Source organism: Suncus etruscus, chromosome 1 (assembly GCF_024139225.1).
Source record: "Suncus etruscus isolate mSunEtr1 chromosome 1, mSunEtr1.pri.cur, whole genome shotgun sequence".
Lineage (NCBI taxonomy): Eukaryota > Metazoa > Chordata > Mammalia > Eulipotyphla > Soricidae > Suncus > Suncus etruscus.
This window is the reverse complement of record NC_064848.1, coordinates 148568304-148591817: the sequence shown is the minus strand read 5'-3', so window position 1 is coordinate 148591817 and position 23514 is coordinate 148568304. Positions and strand designations below refer to the sequence as shown.

At 44.5% G+C, this 23514-nt stretch overlaps 1 protein-coding gene across 1 annotated transcript in view; it reads right to left on the bottom strand.

Annotated features, from left to right (window-relative positions):
* IFT56 (intraflagellar transport 56) overlaps window positions 1–23514 on the bottom strand; it is a 62220-nt gene that overhangs the window by 5175 nt on the left and 33531 nt on the right. The window contains exons 9-13 of the mRNA XM_049775016.1: window positions 23142–23205; window positions 20755–20843; window positions 17601–17684; window positions 13179–13248; window positions 10402–10508 (exon numbers count right to left, since the gene is read on the bottom strand). Of these exons, the coding sequence (XP_049630973.1) occupies window positions 10402–10508; window positions 13179–13248; window positions 17601–17684; window positions 20755–20843; window positions 23142–23205 (414 nt within the window). The remainder of the gene's footprint in view (window positions 1–10401; window positions 10509–13178; window positions 13249–17600; window positions 17685–20754; window positions 20844–23141; window positions 23206–23514) is intronic.

Below are 23514 nucleotides of genomic sequence, written 5' to 3'. Positions count from 1 at the left end.
TTCAAATCAAATCACACATCCTGACTTCTCTCTTTCCAGTCTATTTCATAAGAAGTATTCTGATACCATTTCAAGGTTAAATCTCTGTTCTCTTCTAAAACTTTCATTTGAAATATAACACATGAAAAATAGTGCATACATTAGTGTACTATTTATGGATGATACTGTAATAAAAGTGTCATAACCTAGGTTGTGAAATAATTCCAGCAAAGCAGACTCCATCTGTGTCAGCTCAAAAGGGAGAGAGAATTCCCTCCTACAAAAGCTACCACTATTAAATTTTTTTATTCCTTTATTTGTTCAGGGATTGTCCTGGCTCAATGCTCAGAGGTCACTCCCAGCTGTGCTGGGGGACAGGGGTTATACCTTGAAGTGCTGGAATTGAACCCAGGCCTTCTGCAGCAGAGCCTGTCATTACAGCTCTTTGAGCTAGATCCTTGGCTCTTCTTCCAGGGGTCTCAAACTCAATTTACCTGGGGCCGCAGGAGGCAAAGTCGGGGTGATCCTTGAGTGCAAAGTCAGTAGTAAGTCTTGAACATTGGGGGGTGTGACCCAAACATCTGTCAGAACATGCATGGGGTCATGCTAATCTTCTCTGTATTGATGCAATTTTAGTATATGTGCTGTCAAAGCGAGAACAAAAGATAAATATTTCTGGGGCCGGGGAGATAGCATGGAGGTGTGGCTTTTGCCTTGCATGCAGAAGGACAATAGTTTGATTCCTAGCATCCCATATGGTCCTCAAGCCTGCCAGGAGCAATTTCTGAGCGTAGAGCCAGAAGTAACCCTTGAGCGCCACCGGGTGTGACCCAAAAAAACAAAACAAAATAAAAAGATAAATATTTCTATCTTTTTTTGCAGGGGGTCATACCCAGTAGCGCTCAGGGGTTACTCCTGGCTCTACGCTCAGAAATCGCTCCTGGCAGGCTCTGAGAACCATATGGGATGCCGAGATTCGAACCACCATACTTCTGCATGTAAGGCAAATGCCCCACCTCCATGCTATCTCTCTGGCCCCTCCCCCATTTTTATTTTGGTTTTTGAACCACACCCGGTGATGTTCAGGGGTCACTCCTGGCTATACGCTCAGAAATCGTTCTTGGCCCAGGGGACCATATGGGATGCTGAGGGATCAAACCGTAGTCCATTCTAGGTTAGTTGTGTGCAAGGCAAATAAATGCCTTACCGCTTGCACCACTGCTCTGGCCCCAAATATTTCTATCTTTTAATTAAAAGCTTGATTGGAAACTATAAAGTTTTTTTTTTCTTTCAGTTTTTGGGTCGCATCCAGCTATGCTAAGGGCTTACTTCTGGCTCTATGCTCAGAAATCAGTCCTGGCAGGCTCGTGGGACCATATGGGATGCCAGGATTCAAACCACCGTCCTTCTGCATGCAAGGCAAACACCTTACCTCCATGCTTATCTCTCCGGCCCCTAAAGTATTTTTTTTTATAAGAGGGCTGAACCCAATAGAAAGTCTTTTGGTATGCCACAAGAAAGACATTCATTTATCCTATTTGGATCTATATTCAGATTCCTGCCTGTCATTTCCTGCCTATATGATCTTGGATGTACTATTAATAATTTTTGGACTTTTTCTAAAAATATCTGAAAGTGAGGGATGACACACCTATCTCCTGTGCAATAGTAAGAGCCAGAACCTTACTATTACTAAGGGCCAAAGCAATAGCATAGCAGGTAGGGCATTTGCCTTGCATGAGCCAACCTGGTTTTGATCCCAGCATCCCATATGGTACTGCGAACATAATTGGGAATGACTCCTTAGTGAAGAGCCAGGAGTGACCCCTGAGTACCTGAGTACCACTGGGTGTAACCCCCCAAAAAACCCCAAAAACTAAACAAAAAAATAGGATTACTAGACTATAGACTCTTGAAATTATGATTTAATGTCATTTTTCCATCTTCAGTGCCTGGTACTAACTTGACTTGCAGTATATTTCTGTTAGAGGAATGTTGAATTAGCATTTAGTTAATACTATGAAACTGTTAAGAAATATTTCCACTTCTCACTTCAAGGGAATACTCTATAAACATTTTCTCCACCCATGTGACAAAAATAATAACTTAGAAAAACAACTGATAAAGGAGATCTACAACCTAACATGAAAAGAGAAGCAAAATTAAGCACTCAGTGAATGCTTTCAGATAAAATAAGACATGTATTCTATCATCTCATTTAGTTACCAAATATCAAACTGCATAGAAATAGTGATAAAGTAGTTATAAAATACCTCCATAAAATCAAGAGAATAGAAACTGTATCAACTGTCTCCTCAAGCCATGATGCTGAAAACAAAGTGAATTAAAAACAGAAACAGTAAAATAACTTTAAGACCTGGAGATTAAACAGTTCTCTACTGAAAAGCCAGTGGGTCAGAGAGGAAATGAAAAGATTACTGGAAACAAATGAGGATGAAAACATGAACTATCAGAATCAGTGGGACAAAGCAAAAGTGGCATTAAAAGGAAAATTTATAGCTTTGTAAGTATAAAAGAACCTGCATGAATAACTTAGCCATAGAATGTAAAAAGGTGAAGGAAATAATAAAGCTCAGAAAAAAAAATTTAAAGTACCTATGATAGGGACAGACTGATAGGTGGGAGGCAAACAGTGATGGGTGGGGTCATTAGTGGAGAGGGGTGGACACTGAAGGGATTGGTATTCAAACAGTGTATGTCCTAAACCTAATCATGAATCAAGTGCTCTGGGGAAACAAGTGACATCCTCTTCTTTCCTTTCTTTATAATTTCCATTGCACGCCTGGGGTACCTGGTGCATGGAACTGAAAGAATAAACAATGCTGACTGATGATCAGTGGCCTGAGACAGAATATTGACTGATGACCAATAGTTATTTTATTTGGGCTACTTTTGGCTTATAGTCTACTGTCCTATTCTACATAACTAAGTCTATGTGTTTATCAAAAAGGGAGTGGATTATGAAGGTTGTAGAGGGACAGTAACAAAAATAGGGATGTTTATCAGTCATAAGACTGACAAAAATCAGTCAGGATGCCAGCACACACCTCATGTCTGCATAAAGATCTTTTTTTTTTGTTTGTTTTTTGTCACACCCGGCATTGCTCAGGGGTTACTCCTGGCTGTCTGCTCAGAAATAGCTACTGGCAGGCACGGGGGACCATATGGGATACCGGGATTCGAACCAACCACCTTTGGTCCTGGATCGGCTGCTTGCAAGGCAAACACCGCTGTGCTATCTCTCCGGGCCCGCATAAAGATCATCTTATCTTGGGGTCAGTTGGATCATATGTGCCAGACTCATGTCACTCAAGGGAAAATGTCCCACAGCCTTTGCTGTAGTCCTGGAGCATTCTCACAGGCATCAACCAGAGTGCTGGGCTTTGGTCACGCCTGGACTCCAATATCAATGATTAAAAGAATAACAACAAAATAATTTTAAGTTGGGGCCAGAGAGAGAATACAGCAGGTAGGAGGCTTGCCTTGCAAATGGTTGACTTTTTTTGTTTGTTTATTTGGGCCACACCTGGTGACGCTCAGGGGTAACTCCTGGCTCTGTGCTCAGAAATCACTCCTGGCTTGGGGGACCATACGGGACACTGTGGGATCGAACATCGATCTGTCCAAGGTCAGCATGTGCAAGGCAAACACCCTACCACTGCACCACCGCTCTGGCCCCTGACATGGGCTTGATCCCTGGCATCCCATATGGTCCCCATCAGGAATAATTCCCGAGTACAGAGCCAGGACTAACCCCTGAGTACCTCCAGGTGTGGATTCCCAAAAAATCATAAACTAAGAAATGGTAATTTCCTTGCATGCTGGGTTTAATCCTGAGCATCATATATGGCTCCCCAAGCTCTAACAAGAGTAATCCCTGAGCACAGAACAAAGAGTAAGCTCTGAGTATTGCTAAGTTTATTGCTAAGTGACCCAATAACTGCCCCCCCAAAATAAAAAGGAAATTAATGAAGTTAACAGAGAGTTTATGCACCTTTTAGTCCACTTTCCCATTATAGTTAATTCAACTATCAAAAAGAATTCAACATGGTTGCACTCTGTCTGAAAGGTTGTCACTGGGTCAGAGGTGGGATTGCTGGAGCACCAGGACAGGGACTCTGATATGTGCTGGCTGACCTTTGCTGTCAAAGCCTGCACTGCTTGCCTCCTTCCCCCAACCTAGACTCATTTACCAGCTCTGCATCTCAGAGATTTCGTCATTTCAAGCATGTTACAGATGTAGTCATCAAACAATATTCAACCAGCCTTTTCTGTCTCAGCAGCATGTTAATCAATTATTTTACATGTCAGTAGTTAATGTCAGGTAACTGGCAGAAGCAGGAGGTAATTCCTCCAGAATGTGGCCTGGGTGTTGAGAATACTGATAGCAGCATTATACTCTGCTGGAGTAGAAAGGTAACCCTACTCACCACCGAGGGCTCTGGGGAAACAAATGACTTCCTCTTTTTTCCTTTGTTTTTGGGGCCTCATCCCCACAATGCACAGGACTGACTCCTGGCTCTGTACTCAGGGAACCCCCTGGTAGAGTTAGGAGCCATATGGGGGCTGGGGTTGAACTCAGGTGTGCACTGTGCAGGGCAAACATCCTGCCTTTGTACTATCCTTTCTCAGTAGGGCAGATCTCCCAGTCAGGTGCCAAATGTCCTATGATGGGAAGGAAAGGAGCCTGGCTACGACACAACAGTGGCTGGGGTTAGGGAGGGAGCTCCAGAGGGTAAGCAGGGTTGTGTGTGGTCTGGGGGGCAGTCATCAAAGGCTCCTGGGGTCAGGGGAGAAAGTGCCTGAGCTTTCCAATCATTCTGGCCAGGATGCTGAAAGGACTCAGGGTCAACATGTCTTTCCAAGGGACCAAATTTTTTCCACACTGTTCTCTAGAGAGCTGATGGGCTTCGAGATGAGCATGAGCTTTATTGGTAGGCTTCTGAGCAACCTCGAGATGGGAGCAGCCCTCAAGCATGGCCAAAAGTGGTCAAGAACCAAACCCAAACCACACAGAACGTATTTAGAATTATCTCTCTCAAATGTGGGATCAAAAGAGATAGTAAGAAAAATGAATGGCCAAAGGCAACAGAATCTGGGAACTAGTCCACTGAAAGTAGTTTTTTTTTTTTTTTTTTGGTTTTTGGGTCTCACCCGGCAGTGCTCAGGGGTTACTCCTGGCTCCACGCTCAGAAGTCGCTCCTGGCAAGCACGAGGGACCATATGGGACACCGGGATTTGAACCGATGACCTTCTGCATGAGAGGCAAACGCCTTACCTCCATGCTATCTCTCCGGCCCCGAAAGTAGTTTTTTTTTTTGTGTGTTTTTTTTGGGTCACACCCAGCAGTGCTCAGGGGTTACTCCTGGCTCTATGCTCAGAAATCACTTCTGGTAGGCATGGGGACCATATGGGATGCTGGGATTCGAACCACTGTCCTTCTGCTTGCAAGGCAAATGCCCTACACCTCCATGCTATCTCTCTGGCTCCTGAAAGTAGCTTCTTATGGTGGGAAATGGGGGTGTTGCCATGGCAGAGGATGAAGAATTAGAACACTATATGTGTAAAACCCTATCATTAACAGTACTCACATTAACAGTACTCACATTACCATGTCTATAATTTAAAAATAATATAAAATGACAATATAAATTTAAATAAGAAAAGGTAACAATTTAAAATAAGTTAAAAAAATAAAATCCTTCCTGATTATTTCATGGTATACTATACCTTTTTCTAGACCTTCTCTTTTTTTCTTCCTACATCATAATATTTGAACTAAGGAGCTGGAGAGATAATACAAAGGCAGGGCACCCCCATATAGTCCCCCCATGTCCACCACTAGTGATTCTGTGAATTTAGAGCCAGGAGTGAGCCCTAAGTGCCACCAGGTTTGGCGCAATATTAAACTGAATTACTTTTATTGAGCATATACTTGAATTGTGTTTTTAAATTTATTATCATCTTAATTATAATTAGTCTAAATATACTAATTAAATATATAAAATATATTTTATTGTACACAATTTTTTAGTTTTGAAGCACTTCCAGCAGTGCTCAAGGACTATTTCTGACCTGGTACTTGGGAAATCACTCCTGGCAATAGTGCAGATTAAAACCCAGCCCTTCCACATTCCCTTAAACTCTCCATGGTTCCTGGTATGTAAAAGAAGTTAAGGTACTCGGGCCTGGAGAGATAGCACAGCGGTGTTTGCCTTGCAAGCAGATGATCCAGGACCAAAGGTGGTTGGTTCGAATCCCGTTGTCCCATATGGTCCCCTGTGCCTGCCAGGAGTTATTTCTGAGCAGACAGCCAGGAGTAACCCCTGAGCACCGCCCAGTGTGGCCCAAAAAAAAAAAAACAAAAAAAAAAAGAAGTTAAGGTACTCAAGGTTTTCCTTGTTAGGTTTTCCCTCTATTTGTCCTCCCTGTTTTTCCTGGACAGAACATTTTGTACATATCTATGAAATTTGCACAGAGAGGAAGATACAACGGCAACCTGGAGCATGGAAATAAGAATGCCTGATCTTGGGTTCGATGTTGGGCACCACATATGGTTCCCCGTTCCTACCAGGAGTGATCTCTTGGCACAGAGTCAGAAATAAGCCCTGGGCACTGCATGGTGTGGCCTAAACCAAAAACCAAGACCACAAAAACTAAATGAATGCTTGGACAGTTCTCACCTCTGCCCCAATTCCTGTGCTATAATGAATCTTAGCCCTGAATCATCACACTAGAGGGTTATTACAGGACTACTGAGATAGGAGGTAATTGTGCCAGTTATTTTTCCAGGTTGTTTTCCTTCCTTTAATCTTTTCTCTTCCTCTTTTGATCTTAATCCTATCCCATTTCCATCTTCTCTAAGGTCTGACTCCATCAAAACTGCTCCCCCTTCACTGTAATCTTTGATCTCCCTATTAATGTTCCTTTTCCTCTGCCTCACACATAATTTTAGTCTCCTCTCTCTTTCAACCTCAGAAAGTAAAACTGACCTCTCCAAAACCATAAGTCAGTTTTTCCTTTAACATCACCTTTTAGCATTATAGTTTCCTCTTCATCCTCAGTATTACTTTTTTGTTTTGTTTTTATTTTTGGGCCGCAACCAGTGACGCTCAGGCCTTCTGGCTCTGCACTCAGAAATCACTCCTGGCAGGCGTGGGGACTATCTGGGATGTCGGGGATTGAACCTGGATCTGTCCAAGGTTGGCCACATGCAAGGCAAACACCCTTCCGTTGTGCTATCATCACTCCAGCCCCTCCTTCTGTGTCTAAGGCAAACGCCCTACCACTGTGTTATCTCTTTTATTTTAGTTTTTGGGTCACACCCGGCAGCATTCAGGGATTGCTCCTGGCTCTACACTCAGAAATCGCCCCTGGCATGTACGGGGGACCATATAGGATGCCGGAATTCGAACCACCGTCCTTCTGCATGCAAGGCAAACACCTTACCGCTGTGCTACCTCTCTAGCCCTCAGCATCTCTATCTTTTTTTTTTTTTTCTTCCGGTTTTTGGGCCACACCCGGCGGTGCTCAGGGGTTACTCCTGGCTGTCTGCTCAGAAATAGCTCCTGGCAGGCACAGGGGGGGGGGCGGGGGGGACACCATATGGGACACCGGGATTCGAACCAACCACCTTTGGTCCTGGATTGGCTGCTTGCAAGGCAAACACCGCTGTGCTATCTCTCCGGGCCTAGCATCTCTTTCTTAAATAATTTTCTACCCATGACTGTTCTTTTGGGTCTCAAATGAATCCATTTAGTTGAAGAACTGATATTCTTAGGGCCAGAGAGATAGCACAGAGGTAGGACGTTTGCTTTGCACGAAGCAGACCCAGGACAGATGGTGGTTCAAATCCTGGGATCCCGTATAGTCCCCCAGAGCCTGCCAGGAGAGGTTCCTAAGTGCAGAGCCAGGAGAAACCCACTGAGCGCCACCCAGTGTGACCCAAAAACTTAACAAAAAAAATAAAAAAGAATCAATATTCTTTCTGGATTTCTGATAAGTTGGAATAATAAAAAATAATGGAAAAGTATAGTTTTCCTCTCCAGGTTTTTTTTCTTTCCTTTACCCTCTTGTCATCCAGTCTCATTCACTGACTCTCTCTTTTGATCTCTTCAATACTGGTATTCTCATGGCTCACAGCCCTATTTTGATTAATTTCATTCTCCCTTACACTCAGCCGTTACCATTAACTTCTGTTAGATGCTATCGTGACGTCACTAATTGTCACCTTTTACATTAACAATGAGCGCACCCGCGCGTGCACGTGTGGGTATGAGGGGTAAGGGCACACCAGGCAGTACTCACTGGTTACTCCTGGCCTTGCACTTTGGAATCACTCATGGCAGGGCTGGGGAACCAACCATACGGGATGCCAGGAATCAAACCAGGTCTGCTGCGTGCAAGGCAAACACCCTATCCACTGTACTATGGTTCCAGCCTCACCCAATTCCTCCTTATTTTTAGTTTTTGAGACAAACCTGGTGATGCTAAGGGTTGATTCCTGGCTCTATGCTCAGAGATAACTCATGCAGTGCTCAGGGGAACCATATGAGATTTCAGGGAGGGTCAGTTACATGTAAGTTACTTGTTTTATCATCATTCCAACATGGTTTTTTTTTTTGGTTTTTGGGCCACACCCGGTGATGCTCAGGGGTTACTTCTGGCTATGCGCTCAGAAGTTGCTCCTGGCTTGGGGGACCATATGAGACACCCGGGGATCGAACTGCGGTCCGTTCTAGGCTAGTGCTGGCAAGGCAAACACCTTACCTCACGCCGGCCCCACCAACATGTATTTTAAAACCATTTATTTTTTTTGGTTTTTGGATCACACCTGGTGGTACTCAGGTGTTACTTCTGGCTCTGTGCTCAGAAATCATTCCTGGCAGGCTCAGGGGACCATATGGGATGCTGGGATTCAAACCACTGCCCATCCTGGATTGGCTGCTTAAAAGGAAAATGCCCTACCACTGTGCTATCTCTCTGGCCCTTAAAACCATTTTAAAAATAATCTTAATTGGGCCAGAGTGATAGCACAGTGATAGGGTATTTGCCTTGCATGTGGCCAAGCCAGGACGAATCCAAGTTCAATCTCTAGTATCCCATATGGTCCCACTGAGCCTGCCAAGAGCTATTTTTTTTTTTTTTTTTTTTGGTTTTTGAGTCACACCCGGCGGTGCTCAGGGGTTACTCCTGACTGTCTGCTCAGAAATAGCTCCTGGCAGGCACAGGGGACCATATGGGACACCGGGATTTGAACCAGCCACCTTTGGTCCTGGATCGACTGCTTGCAAGGCAAACACCGCTGTGCTATCTCTCCGGGCCAACCAGGAGCTATTTCTAAGCACAGAACCTGAATGCAGCCAGGTGTGGCCCAAAAACCAATCAATCAATCAATCAATCAATCAGGTTTTAAAAAAAATAAATTCCACAAACAAGGGAAGAGAGAAACTATACAGTAGGCAACGCACTTTCTTTTCACGGGTCAACACTGGTTTGATCTCTGGAACCACACCAGGTCCTCTTAACCCTGAAAGACTGATCCCTGAGAATAGAACCAGGTGTTAGCCGAGCATAGCCAGATGTGCCCCCAAAACAAAACAAAAAAAATTCCACAGTGATAGAAATGTAAAACCTCGGCCTGGAGAGATAGCACAGCGGTGTTTGTCTTGCAAGCAGCCGATCCAGGACCAAAGGTGGTTGGTTCAAATCCCGGTGTCCCATATGGTCCCCCGTGCCTGCCAGGAGCTATTTCTGAGCATGGAGCCAGGAGTAACCCCTGAGTGCTGGCGGATGTGACCCAAAAAAACCACAAAAAAAAAAAAAAAAAAAAAAAACCAAAGAAAAAAACCTCTTCTCTCTAAATTATTATTCCATGTATAAACAAAACCCTAAAATGTTCAGTTCATTCTTTTTTTATACATTTATACTTAAATATAATTACTTAATTTAAGCACCACTGTTACAAAGTTGTTCATGGTTGAGTTGTAGTCACAGAATGTACACCACCCTTCACCAGTGCATATTTCCTACCACCAATGCACCAATGTCCCTAGTTTCCCCATCGACCCTCCTCCACCTGCCTCTGAGGCAGGCATTCTCTCTCTCTCACTGTAGTTTGCACTACTGATAATGAAGGGATACCATGCATATCACTTTATCTCCTTTCAGCACTCAGTTTTTGTCCTGAGTGATCAATTCCAACTGTCATTGTCACAGCGACTTTTCACTACCCTATGTTCAGTTCATTCTTAACAGGAATGACATTTCTGATGTCACTATGTGAATCCTCTTCTCTCATCAATTGCATTACAGTTGCTAGAATAATTTTCCCTAATATTTAATCCATGCAGCAATGTTATACTGATCTTCAGTTTTCCTCCCAGACTCACCCTATCTCACCTTGTAGCAGTCATTGGCAATGAGCTGTAAGAGGCTAAAGGACTCTCCAGAGGTTTCCATCTTGAGATAAAGTTCCCAGGCTAGTCTTGGTTTCTTATTCAAAATGTCTACAAAAAAGAATAAAGATTCATGTTTTTAAAACTATGTGAAGAAATATACTGCTGCATCTTGCTCCACCATGTATTTGGGTCTATGCTCCAATATGAAAGTTATGGTAAACAGCTCTCTGAGGAAAGCTTGCATTAGCTGGTTCTTATCAAGACTGTACCATCATTGGGGATGAAGTGATAGCACAATGAGCAGGGCATTTGCCTTGCACATGGGTTTGATCCCCGGCATCGCATATGGTCACCAGAGCCTGCCAGGAGTGATCTCTGAGTGCAGAGCCAGGAGTAACCCGAGTGCTGCAGGAGGTGGCCCAAAACAAAACAACAGAAAAAAAAGACTGTACCATCCTTAAAATAATTCTTAGGACTCAAACAAGCACGTCTTTCTAGTAGTATTCATTTGGCTCCTCTGCTTATGGGAGGGCATCTTTTTCATTCACTCTACTCACTGAGTTTCACTTGAAATGCCTTTTTTTCTTTTTTTGATTTTTGGGACACACCCCGCAGCGCTCAGAGGTCACTCCTGGCTCTGTGCTCAGAAATCGCTCCTGGTAGGCACAGGGGACCATATGGGATGCCAGGATTCGAACCACTCCTGGATGTAAAAAGTAAATGTCCTACCACCATGCTCTCAGGCCCGAAATGTCTTATCTTTTAATTATTATTACTTTTTTTGATTTTTGAGGCACACCCAGTGGCACTTAGGGGTTATTCCTGGGTCTGCACTCAGAAATCACCCCTGGCATCTTGGGGGAACATATGGGGTGTCAGGAATTATACTCGGGTCCATCCTGGTTCTGTCATGTGCAAGGCAAATGCCTTACCACTGTGCTATCACACTGGCCTCTTGGAATGTCTAATCATGAACATACTCCAGGATTTCAAATATTCAGTGATTATTTTTAAATCAATCAAAGTGAAAAGAGTAAAAAAAGAGTAAGGAAATAAAGTTAGAAGACAGAGATAATAGGTTATATAATCTACAAAAATTTGCAAGTCATTTTTCAGACCTGCATTATACTAAAAAGTTAAAATTAGGGGCCGGGCGGTGGCGCTCGAGGTAAGGTGCCTGCCTTACCTGCGCTAGCCTAGGAGACGGACCGCGGTTCGATCCCCCGGCGTCCCATATGGTCCCCCAAGCCAGGAGCGACTTCTGAGCGCATAGCCAGGAGTAACCCCTGAGCGTCACCGGGTGTGGCCCAAAAACCAAAAACCAAAAAAAAAAAAAAAGTTAAAATTAGGGGCCAGTGAGGTGGCACTAGAGGTAAGGTGTCTGCCTTGCAAGCGCTAGCCAAGGAAGGACTGCGGTTCAATCCCCTGGAGTCCCATATGGTCCCCCCAAGCCAGGGGCAATTTCTGAGCGCTTAGCCAGGAGTAACCCCTGAGCATCAAACGGTTGTGCCCTGAAAAACAAAAACAAAAAAAAAAGTTAAAATTACTAATAACAATAAACTTCACAGAAAAAACTATAAAAAAACACTGGATAGGGCCCAGAGAGATAGCACAGCGGCGTTTGCCTTGCAAGCAGCCAATCCAGGACCAAAGGTGGTTGGTTCAAATCCCGGTGTCCCATATGGTCCCCTGTGCCTGCCAGGAGCTATTTCTGAGCAGACAGCCAGGAGTAACCCCTGAGCACCACCGGGTGTGGCCCAAAAACCAAAACCAAACCAAAACAAAACAAAACAAAAAAAAACCCCACTGAATAACAGATTACATAATCTACAAAAAAGTCATTTTTCAGACCAGCACTATAATGAAAAATTAATAATAATATAACTTAACAGAAAAACTGGAAATTGAGATTCTGGAAACTTGGACAAGCTAACGAAGAACCTGACATCATTCCAGATGTCTCAGTAGGTAGCTCAATGTTGTATAGGAGTACCAATCACAGGTTCAATATATAATGCACATAAATGGCCACTTTAACAAATAGCAATAGGGGGGCCGGGCGATGGCGCTAAAGGTAAGGTGCCTGCCTTGCCTGCGCTAACCTTGGACGGACCGCGGTTCGATCCCCCGGTGTCCCATATGGTCCCCCAAGCCAGGAGCAACTTCTGAGCACATAGCCAGGAGTAACCCCTGAGCGTTACTGGGTGTGGCCCAAAAACCAAAAAAAAAAAAAAAAAAAAAAAAACAAATAGCAATAGTAGGGGCCGAGTGACAGCACAGCAGAAGGACGTTTGCCTTGCATGCAGCCGACTCGGGATGGACCCGGGTTCAATCTCCGGCATCCCATATGGTCTCCTGAGCCTGCCAGGGCAATTTCTGAGCACAGAGCCAGGAGTCGGGTGTGGCCCAAAATAAAAAATAAAAAAAAATAGAAATAGCAATAGTAATATAGTAATATTGACTTTACTCCTTGCAAAATGCAAAGCAAAATTAGAAAGTAATCATTGTGGGGCCGGAGAGATAGCATGGAGGTAAGGCGTTTGCCTTTCATGCAGAAGGTCATCGGTTCGAATCCCGGCGTCCCATATGGTCCCCCGTGCCTGCCAGGAGCAATTTCTGAGCATGGAGCCAGGAGTAACCCCTGAGCACTGCCGGGTGTGACCCAAAAACCACAAAAAAAAAAAAAAAAAAAAAAAGAAAGTAATCATTGTCATTCCATCCAGAGATTATGAGTAGAGAAAAAAAAGATTCCTTTGTAACATGTAAGAGAACACTCACAGCACCGAGCTAACCAACTGAGGTAAATGTAATCATTTTTCATCTTCTCATTTTGGATTAAGAGGAAAACCTATAAAAGGAAAGAAAAAAAATAAATAAATATAAATATATTTTATAATAAAAATAACCCTATATGCTTGCCTTGGAGTAAATGATTAATATAACCTTATAAACAAAATTCAGTACAAAATTTTGGTGAAATGGGGCTGGAGTGATAGCACAGCAGGTAGGATGCTTGTGGTCATGTTATTACGTGTGACCAACCCAGGTTCAATCCCAAGTATCTCATATGGAACCCTGAGCATCAACACAAGTAACTACTGAGTTCAGAGCCAGGAGTAAACCTGAGCATCTCTGGATGTGGCCCAAACACCCCTCCCCCAAAGTGTGATTTTAAAATAGTTTTCTTAGTTATTGATATCACAAGCTGACTAGAGGTTGTAAAGAAATAGATCTTACAAAAAATTAACTGAAGAGGGGGCCGGTGAGGTGGCACTAGAGGTAAGGTGTCTGCCTTGCAAGTGCTAGCCAAGGAAGGACCGCGGTTCGATCCCCCAGCGTCCCATATGGTCCCCCCAAGCTAGGAGCGATTTCTGAGCACATAGCCAGGAATAACCCCTGAGCATCAAACAGGTGTGCCCGAAAAACCAAAAAAAAAAAAAAAAATTAGGGGGCCGGGCGGTGGCGCTCGAGGTAAGGTGCCTGCCTTACCTGCGCTAGCCTAGGAGACGGACCGCGGTTCGATCCCCCGGCGTCCCATATGGTCCCCCAAGCCAGGAGCGACTTCTGAGCGCATAGCCAGGAGTAACCCCTGAGCGTCACCAGGTGTGGCCCAAAAACCCAAAAAAAAAAAAAAAAATTAATTGAAGACACATACAATTTGCAAACGTGCAAGATCTAGAAAGAAAAGCAACTCCTCAGATATTAAAGAGTTAGTGTTCTATAGGCCATGTAGATTAAAAATCAAGTTAGAAATCAAATCAAATTCTTGAAAAGACAACATAAATATATATATACATATTTTTGGGTATTTTGGGGGGGGCCACACCCGACAGTGCTCAGGGGTTACTCCTGGCTGTCTGCTCAGAAATAGCTCCTGGCAGGCACAGGGACCATATGGGACAGCGGGATTCGAACTAACCACCTTAGGTCCTGGATCGGCTGCTTACAAGGCAAACACCGCTGTGCTATCTCTTGGGGCCCAGCATAAATATTTTTAAATAAAGAAACATGTGGGGCCGGAGAGATAGCATGGAGGTAAGGCGTTTGCCTTTCATGCAGGAGGTCATCGGTTCGAATCCCGGCATCCCATATGGTCCCCTGTGCCTGCCAGGAGCAATTTCTTTTTTTTTTTTTTTTTTTTTTTTTTTTTGGTTTTTGGGCCACACCCGTTTGACGCTCAGGGGTTACTCCTGGCTATGTGCTCAGAAATCACCCCTGGCTTGGGGGGACCATATGGGATGCCGGGGAATCGAACCGCGGTCCTTCCTTGGCTAGCGCTTGCAAGGCAGACACCTTACCTCCAGCGCCACCTACCCGGCCCCCAGGAGCAATTTCTGAGCCTGGAGCCAGGAATAACACCTGAGCACTGCCGGGTGTGACCCAAAAACCACAAAAAAAAAAAAAATAAAAAATAAAAAAAATAAAGAAACATGTTTTTGTTTATTCTTTTGAGGGGTGCCACCATTGGCAGTGCTCAGGGGCTATTCTTTTGTTTTATTTTGTTTTTGGGTCACACCCACCAGCGCTCAGGGGTTACTCCTGGCTCTATGCTCAGAAATCGCTCCTGGCAGGCTAGGGGGACCATATGGGATGCTGGGATTTGAACCACCGACCTTCTGCATGCAAGGCAAATGCCTTACCTCCATACTATCTCTCCAGCCCCTCAGGGACTATTCTTGGTTTTATTTATTTATTTTTGGGTTTTGGGCCACACCCGGCGGTACTCAGGCGTTACTCCTGGCTGTCTGCTCAGAAATAGCTCCTGGCAGGCACGGGGGACCATATGGGACACCGGGATTCAAACCAACCACCTTTGGTCCTGGATCGGCTGCTTGCAAGGCAAACGCCTCTGTGCTATCTCTCCGGGCCCTTGTTTTATATTTAAGAATAATTCCTGGTAGCACTCAAGGGACCATATGGAATGCCAGAGATTTAACTCAAACTGGCTGCATGCAAGGTAGCACCTGAATCCTTCCTACATGATCTTTTTTAAAAGTACAAAACAATGTGGATCTGAGAGTACAGTGGGCAGAATGCTTACCTGATCCTTAAAAAGAGTAATCCCTGAACAAAGAAATAAGAGCATTTAGCACTACTGAGTGTGGCCCCAAAACAAAACAAACAAAAATACCCATAAAAGGGCTGGAGTGATAGCGTAGGGGAAAGGCGTTTGCCTTCCATGCAACCAACACAGGACGGATGGAGGTTCGAATCCCTGCATCCCATATGGTCCCTGAGCCTGCCAGGAGTGATTTCTAAGCACAGAGCCAGGAGTAACCCCTGATCGCTGCTGGGTGTGACCCAGAAATAAAAATTAAAAAATAAAAAATAAAATGCTGGAGAGATAGCATGGAAGTAAGGCGTTTGCCTTGCATGCAAAAGGTCAGTGGTTCGAAGCCCAGCATCCCATATGGTCCCCAAAGCCTACAAGGAGTGATTTCTGAGCACAGAGCCAGGAGTAACCCCTGAGTGCTGCCGGGTGTGACCTAAAAAAAGAAAATACCGATGAAGCATTTCACTCCTACCTTTGTGCTCAGAAATCGTCCCTGGCAGACTCGGGGGTTGGGGGTGGGGGAACACCATATGGGATGCTGGGATTCAAACCACCTCTGTCCTGGATTGGCTGTGTACAGGGCAAACACCCTACTGCTGTGCTATCTCTCTGGCCCAATAAGCATGCTTTAAAATAACTCATAAAGAAATCATAATATAAATTAAAAATATTTATAATTGGGTTTGGAAGATAGTACAGCAGGTAAGGTTGGTTTTGCATGTAGCCAACTGGCACTTCCTATGGTCCCTGAGCACTGCCAAGAGTGAACTCTGAGGGGCCAGGCGGTGGTGCTAGAGGTAAGGTGCCTGCCTTGCCTGCGCTAGCCTTGGACGGACCGCAGTTCGATCCCCCGGCGTCCCATATGGTCCCCCAAGCTAGGAGCAACTTCTGAGCGCATAGCCAGGAGTAACCCCTGAGCGTCACCAGGTGTGGCCCAAAAACCAAAAAATAAAAAATAAAATAAAATTAAAAAAAAGAGTGAACTCTGAGTGCAGAACCCTGAGCATTGTGGGATGTGGCCGAAAGAACAAACACATATAAAACAAAACTTAAGAGTTTGGATAACATGCTGATTTGTTGGATAATAACAAAATTAGATGACTAATTCAATTATTATATGAGTAATTCAGATACCTTTATGAATACAGAAGTAATGAGGTTGAGGAAGGTGACTAATTTAAGAAGGTGGGGGTGCTAGAGAGATGTTACAAAGGACTAACAAATCTTTTGCATGAAGGAGCACTAGGTTCAAACCTGGGATTGCAGTCCCTGAGCATCATCAGGAGTAATCTCCAAATATAGAGCCAGAAGGAGCTCCTGCATTCTGGGTGTGGTCAAATATAAATTACAATATATATACACAGGGGCTAAAGGGATAGCACAGCGGTAGGGTGTTTGCCTTGCATGCAGCCAACCCAGGACGGACGGTGGTTCGAATTCCGGCATCCCATATGGTCCCCTGAATCTGCCAGGAGTGATTTCTGAGCACAGAGCCAGGAATAACCCCTGAGAACCGCCCAGGATTTGATTCCAGCATCCCTTATGCCCCAGTAAGCCCATCAGGGGTATTCCTGAGTGCAGAGCCAGGAATAACCCATGAGCACTGCCAAGTGTGTCCACCTCCAAAAAATATATATTAAGAAAAAATATAGTAGGTAAAGGAGTTCCTAGGGTTGTGATTATATTCTATATCATGAGCTGGACATTATTTAGGTACATTCATTCTAAAAATTAATCTAAGTGAATAATTTAATGTGTATACTTTTCTTCGTGTATGTTATACTTTTATAAAATTGATTAGGGGATAAAACGTTACCTTAATAGTAAAAAAATCTGAATAATCTTGTACCCTTAAACATTTTCTTTCAATGTACATTTTCTTTTTTTTTTTTTTTTTTTTTTTTTTTTTTTGGTTTTTGGGCCACACCCGGCAATGCTCAGGGGTTACTCCTGGCTGTCTGCTCAGAAATAGCTCCTGGCAGGCACGGGAGACCATATGGGACACCGGGATTCGAACCAACCACCTTAGGTCCTGGATCGGCTGCTTGCAAGGCAAACACCGCTGTGCTATCTCTCCGGGCCCTCAATGTACATTTTCAATGAAAATGTAAAGCACCATATTCCAATGCCTTTAAAGCAGTACCTACTTCTTCACCCTCCCTTGTGTTGCCTGTTGCAGCTTTGGCTTGAGCATAATTAAAGTTGAAGATGTCATCATTGCAGAAGTAACTCTGGAAAACATATACCAAGATCAGTTCACCATGAGGACTCACATAACATAAAGCATACATTTAAAAGAAAAAAAGAAAAAGTAAATTAGACTAGCTCAACACAAAAATAATCTTTAAAAAACTTCTTACTTTCTTTACTTTCCAATTTTGATTTAGGCACTGTGATTTACAAAATTTACATAATTCCAGGCAAAAAATGTTCCAACTCCAAACCGATCAGCAGTATCAGTGTTCTTCCACCAATGTCTCAAGGTTCTCTCCTGCCCCTTCCCACCTCCTAATGAAATACATTAAGCTTATATATATATTTTATAGTTTATAAATATATATTATAGGTTGTGTCATGTGCTTACAATAATGTTGATAATAACGATTTTGGTGTACATACATAAATAATCTTAACATGTGTGTAGATGTCACCATCACCACAATTAAAAAATATTTATCTCATGTGGGATAAAAGGAACATAGTAAAGGGAAAGCAAAGGACCAAAGTTGTCAGAACTGGAGATTTTGTCTCTATAACTGAGTTTTCATAGCAGGTTCCCCGATCGCTGAGAAGGGGCCTTGAGATATTGGTGGCAGGAAACAGGCACTCTGGTTATGGGTGTGGTTTTGCAATTATGTATGCATGAATGATGTATAAATCAACAGTAATGGTCAGATCCCAGTATCTCAGTAAAAATTATTCAAAAAATTCTTTTTTTTGTTTTTGTTTTTGGGGCCACACCCATTTGATGCTCAGGGGTTACTTCTGGTTAAGCGCTCAGAAATTGCCCCTGGCTTCCGGGAGGGGGGCATATGGGACGCCGGGGGATCGAACCGTGGTCCAGTCCTTCCTTGGCTAGCACTTGCAAGACCTTACCTCTAGCGCCACCTCACCGGACCCTCAAAAAATTATTATTTTTTTTGCTTTTGTTTTTTTTTTTTTTTTGGTTTTTGGGTCACACCTGGCGGTGCTCAGGGGTTACTCCTGGCTGTCTGCTCAGAAATAGCTCCTGGCAGGCACGGGGGACCATATGGGACACCGGGATTCGAACCAACCACCTTTGGTTCTGGATTGGCTGCTTGCAAGGCAAACGCTGCCGTGCTATCTCTCCGGGCCCAAATAATTCTTTTTTTTTTTTTTTTTTTTTTTTTTTGGTTTTTGGGCCACACCCGGTAACGCTCAGGGGTTACTCCTGGCTATGCGCTCAGAAGTCGCTCCTGGCTTCTTGGGGGACCATATGGGACGCCGGGGGATCGAACCGCGGTCCGTCTCCTAGGCTAGCGCAGGTAAGGCAGGCACCTTACCTCCAGCGCCACCGCCCGGCCCCTTTTTTTACAAATAATTTTTTTTTTTTTTTGGTTTTTTTTTTTTTTTTTTTTTTGGGCCACACCCGGTAACGCTCAGGGGTTACTCCTGGCTATGCGCTCAGAAGTCGCTCCTGGCTTGGGGGACCATATGGGACGCCGGGGGATCGAACCGCGGTCCGTCTCCTAGGCTAGCGCAGGTAAGGCAGGCACCTTACCTCCAGCGCCACCGCCCGGCCCCTCCCAAATAATTCTTAAGGATGGGGCTGGAGCAATAGCACAGAGGGTAGGATGTTTGCCTTGCATGTGGACAACCAGGTTTCAATCCTGGCATCCCATATGGTCCCCCAAGACTGCCAGAGTACAGAGCCAAGAGTAACCTCATATTGCTTCCAGGTGTGGCCCAAAAAACAAACAAAAAACTTAAGGATTAGTTAAAGCAACTACCATCAGCATAATTAAAGGATTTTTTTTTTTTTTTTTGGTTTTTGGGCCACACCTGGCAGTGAAAGAAGTGAAAAACATACTTTTAATGAAAGCCTTAAAATATGATATGAATTTATTAAACTCCAGCCGTAAGTTGTTTTTCTCTCCCGTTTCATTTCACCTAACTGCCTGCCTGCATATATTTCTTATCTGCCAAGTTACAGAACCTCCCTGCGGCCTCCCTGCTTCCCGCAGCTTTACGAGTCCGTGTGACCCACCCACCCTTGAGTTCCTGTGTGACCCACCTGCCCTCGAGCTCCTGTATGACCCACCTGCCCTTGAGATTTGAAGATGCTGCCACCCTGCCCCCCCCCCCCCCCGCGGCCTCCCTGCTTCCAGCTCCTGTGTGCCCACCCGCCCTAAAATCTTGAAATTTGAAATCACCTTTATCTCACAACCCCGGGCGCAGCTCTCCTATGTCAGTGCTCATTCCTGCTTCTTTTAAGATTGTGCTTTGGGGGCCGGGCGGTGGCGCTCGAGGTAAGGTGCCTGCCTTACCTGCGCTAGCCTAGGAGACGGACCGTGGTTCGATCCCCCGGCGTCCCATATGGTCCCCCAAGCCAGGAGCGACTTCTGAGCGCATAGTCAGGAGTAACCCCTGAGCGTCACCGGGTGTGGCCCAAAAACCAAAAAAAAAAAAAAAAAAAAAAAAAAAAAAAGATTGTGCTTTGATGATAAGAATGAATTAACCTGTCTAAATTCTGTATAAAAAAAGGACTGGCTTAAGGTTTCGAGGTCCGTAAACCTCTACTCTACCACGAGTACGTTTCGGACCTCTGACCGGTCAGATATTATACAGAACTTGCTTGCATCATTGCTGGGCTCGAGTCTTTTTCATTACTCTGCGCTGGAAATCGGGTTTTCTGGACCCTGCAGAAGCACTCAGGGTAACGTTACTCCTGGCTCTACAGTCAGAAATCACTCATGGCAGGCTTGCGGACCATATGGGATGCCGGAATTCGAACCACAGTCCTGCTGCATTCAAGGCAAAGCCCTACCTCCATGCTATCTCTCTGGCCCCCTAATTAAAGGATTTTTAAAGAGAATTTCATATCTATTATTATATATAGCATTCTAGAAAATTCTGTTGTTGTTGTTTTTTTTTATTTTGGGTCACACCCGGCAGTGCTCAGGGGTTACTCCTGGTTCTATGCTCAGAAATCGCCCTTGGCAGGCACAGGGGACCATATGGGATGCCGGGATTCGAACCACGATCCTTCTGCATGAAAGGCAAACGCCTTACCTCTATGCTATCTCTCCAGCCCCGCATTCTAGAAAATTCTATACTGACCTTAAATGAGTTGAGGTAAATCAACACATCATCAAACTGCTTCAGCAGGAAGAAACATGAGGCCATGCACTGCCTCCCTGGTATTGTGTCTAAAATGGAATAAAATATGGAGCCATGAGCTTTCATAAAACAAAGTTCTCTTTGACTAAAATTTCTATTATTTTATCACTTATATAGGCATATATTCCTAGTATTCTTTTAAATGCTGGAATTACTAATTACTGAGTATTTGAGAGTGATCAATACATTGTGTGTGTGTGTGTGTGTATGTGTGTGTGTGTGGTGTGTGGTTTTTGGGTCACACCCGGCAGTGCTCATGGGTCACTCCTGGCTACACGCTCAGAAATTGCTCCTGGCAGGCTCGGGGGACCATATGAGATGCCAGGATTCGAACCAATGACCTTCTTCATGAAAGGCAAACACCCTACCTCCATGCTATCTCTCTGGACCCTATCAATACATTTTTTTGTTTTGTTTTGTTTTTTTGGGTCACACCAGGCAGTGCTGAGAGGTTACTCCTGGCTCTATGTTCAGAAATCACTCCTGGCATGCTCGAGGGACCATATGAGATGCTGGGATTTAAACCACTGTCCTTCTGCAGGCAAGGCAAACGCCTTACCTCCATGCTATCTCTCCGGCCCCAATATTCCTAAAATCTTAATCAAGAATTACTCCTGAGCATGACCCAAAAACCAAAAGAAAAAAAAATACTATTAGTTTGACCAAATAAAACAGTTCCACATGAAACCATTCATAAGAATACTGACCAGAGACAATCAGGTTAGTTCATGTTAGCTCATTATAAGCCATTTTTCCTGGCTCTTAAATCTTTTTTTTTTTTTTGGTTTTGTTTTTTGGGCCACACCCGTTTGATGCTCAGGGTTACTCCTGGCTAAGCGCTCAGAAATTGCCCCTGGCTTGGGAGGGACCATATGTGACGCCGGGGGATTGAACCACAGTCCTTCCTTGGCTAGTACTCGCAAGACAGACACTTACCTCTAGCGCCATCTCGCCGGCCTTAAATCTTCTATTAATTAACTCTGACTAATTAAATCAATATTTTTGCTTAAAAAGTAAGGAAACTTCAAACTTATGGGAAATAAGTCAACATATTCTGTAAGCGCAAAGGTAAAAAGATATTTTCTTAGCTTATACTAACATAAGAAATAATTATAGGGGCCGGCGAGGTGGCGCTAGAGGTAAGGTGTCTGCCTTGCAACCGCTAGCCAAGGAAGGACCTCGGTTCGATCCCCAGACGTCCCATATGGTCCCCCCAAGCCAGCGGCAATTTCTGAGCACTTAGCCAGGAGTAACCCCTGAGCATCAAACGGGTGTAGCCTGAAAAACCAAAAAAAATAAAATAAAATAAAATAATTATAAAGAATTTTGGAGCAGAGCAATTGCACAGTGGTAGGGACTTTTGCCTTCCACGCGGCTGACCCAGGTTATATCCCTGGCATCCCATATGAACCTTGAGCCCACCAGAAGTAATTCTTTTTTTTGTTTGTTTTTGGGCCACAGCTGGTGACACTTAGGGGTTACTCCTGGCTCTGTACACAGAAATTGCTCCTGGCAGGCTCAGGGGACCCATATGGGATGCTGGGGGATCAAACTGAGGTTAGTCCTGAGTCAACAGTGTGCAAGGCAAACGCCCGACCTGCTGTGCTATCACTCCAGTCCCCCAGGAATGATTCTTTTTTTTTTTTTTTGGTTTTTGGGCCACACCCGGCGGTGCTCAGGGGTTACTCCTGGCTGTCTGCTCAGAAATAGCTCCAGGCAGGCACGGGGGACCATATGGGACACCGGGATTTGAACCAACCACCTTAGGTCCTGGATTGACTGCTTGAAAGGCAAACACCGCTGTGCTATCTCTCCAGGCCCAGGAATGATTCTTGAGCACAGAGCCAGGAGTAAGCTCTGAGCACTGCCAGGTATGGCCCCCAAACCAAAAAAAAAAAAAAAAATCATTATAGAAAATCAGAGAGGTAGTACAATGGGTAGGGTAGGGCTGGGGATTGACCCAAGCCAGTGTGACCCCCAGTACTATAGATGGTCTCCTGAGATCTACCATGAATGATCTCTAAGTACAGAGCCAGGAGTAAACAAAAGCAAAGAATACATTTATTCTCTTCCACTTATTTATGCTGTTATCCAGTTTCATTTGTCTTTGGTTCTGGGGTCAAACGCAGGATCTCATACACAGCTGTGTGTTCTACTTCCAAGTCATATCCCCAGTTCAACATATCTCATTTAGATGGAAGTCTAGAAGAGCTATTCCAATGCTCTCTCCCATATGACATCCGCAGAGTCCTGACCTGTCCCTGCAGAGACAGAGTTTCCATTCAGAGGGTTAGAGTCGTGCTCCTGAGAGGGGATTTCACACATACCGCATTCACTGGCTGAGCCTCCCACAAGCTGGAAGAACTGCTGTGCGATTTTCATATGGTCCCTCTGAAAAACAAAGCAAAGTACTGCTCATGGTGGGACAAGTTGAAACTATGTCCCTTGGCTTATACCTCAGGACAGCATCACACTTGTCGGACTTGATGTTTGTGGTTTAGGTGGTATTAGGGGACTACTCCAGACTTGTCCAGGGATGGTTCCCCTGGTACTTAGAGACCATGGAGGGTGGGAGATGGAACCTAGGGATCCCCCATGATACACATGTGTGCTGTCTCCCAGCTTAAGGCTCTGCCTTCCAAGGCTGCAAATATCCTGGCTTCAAACCTTTCTAAGTAGTTCTCTCTTACAGCAGAGAAC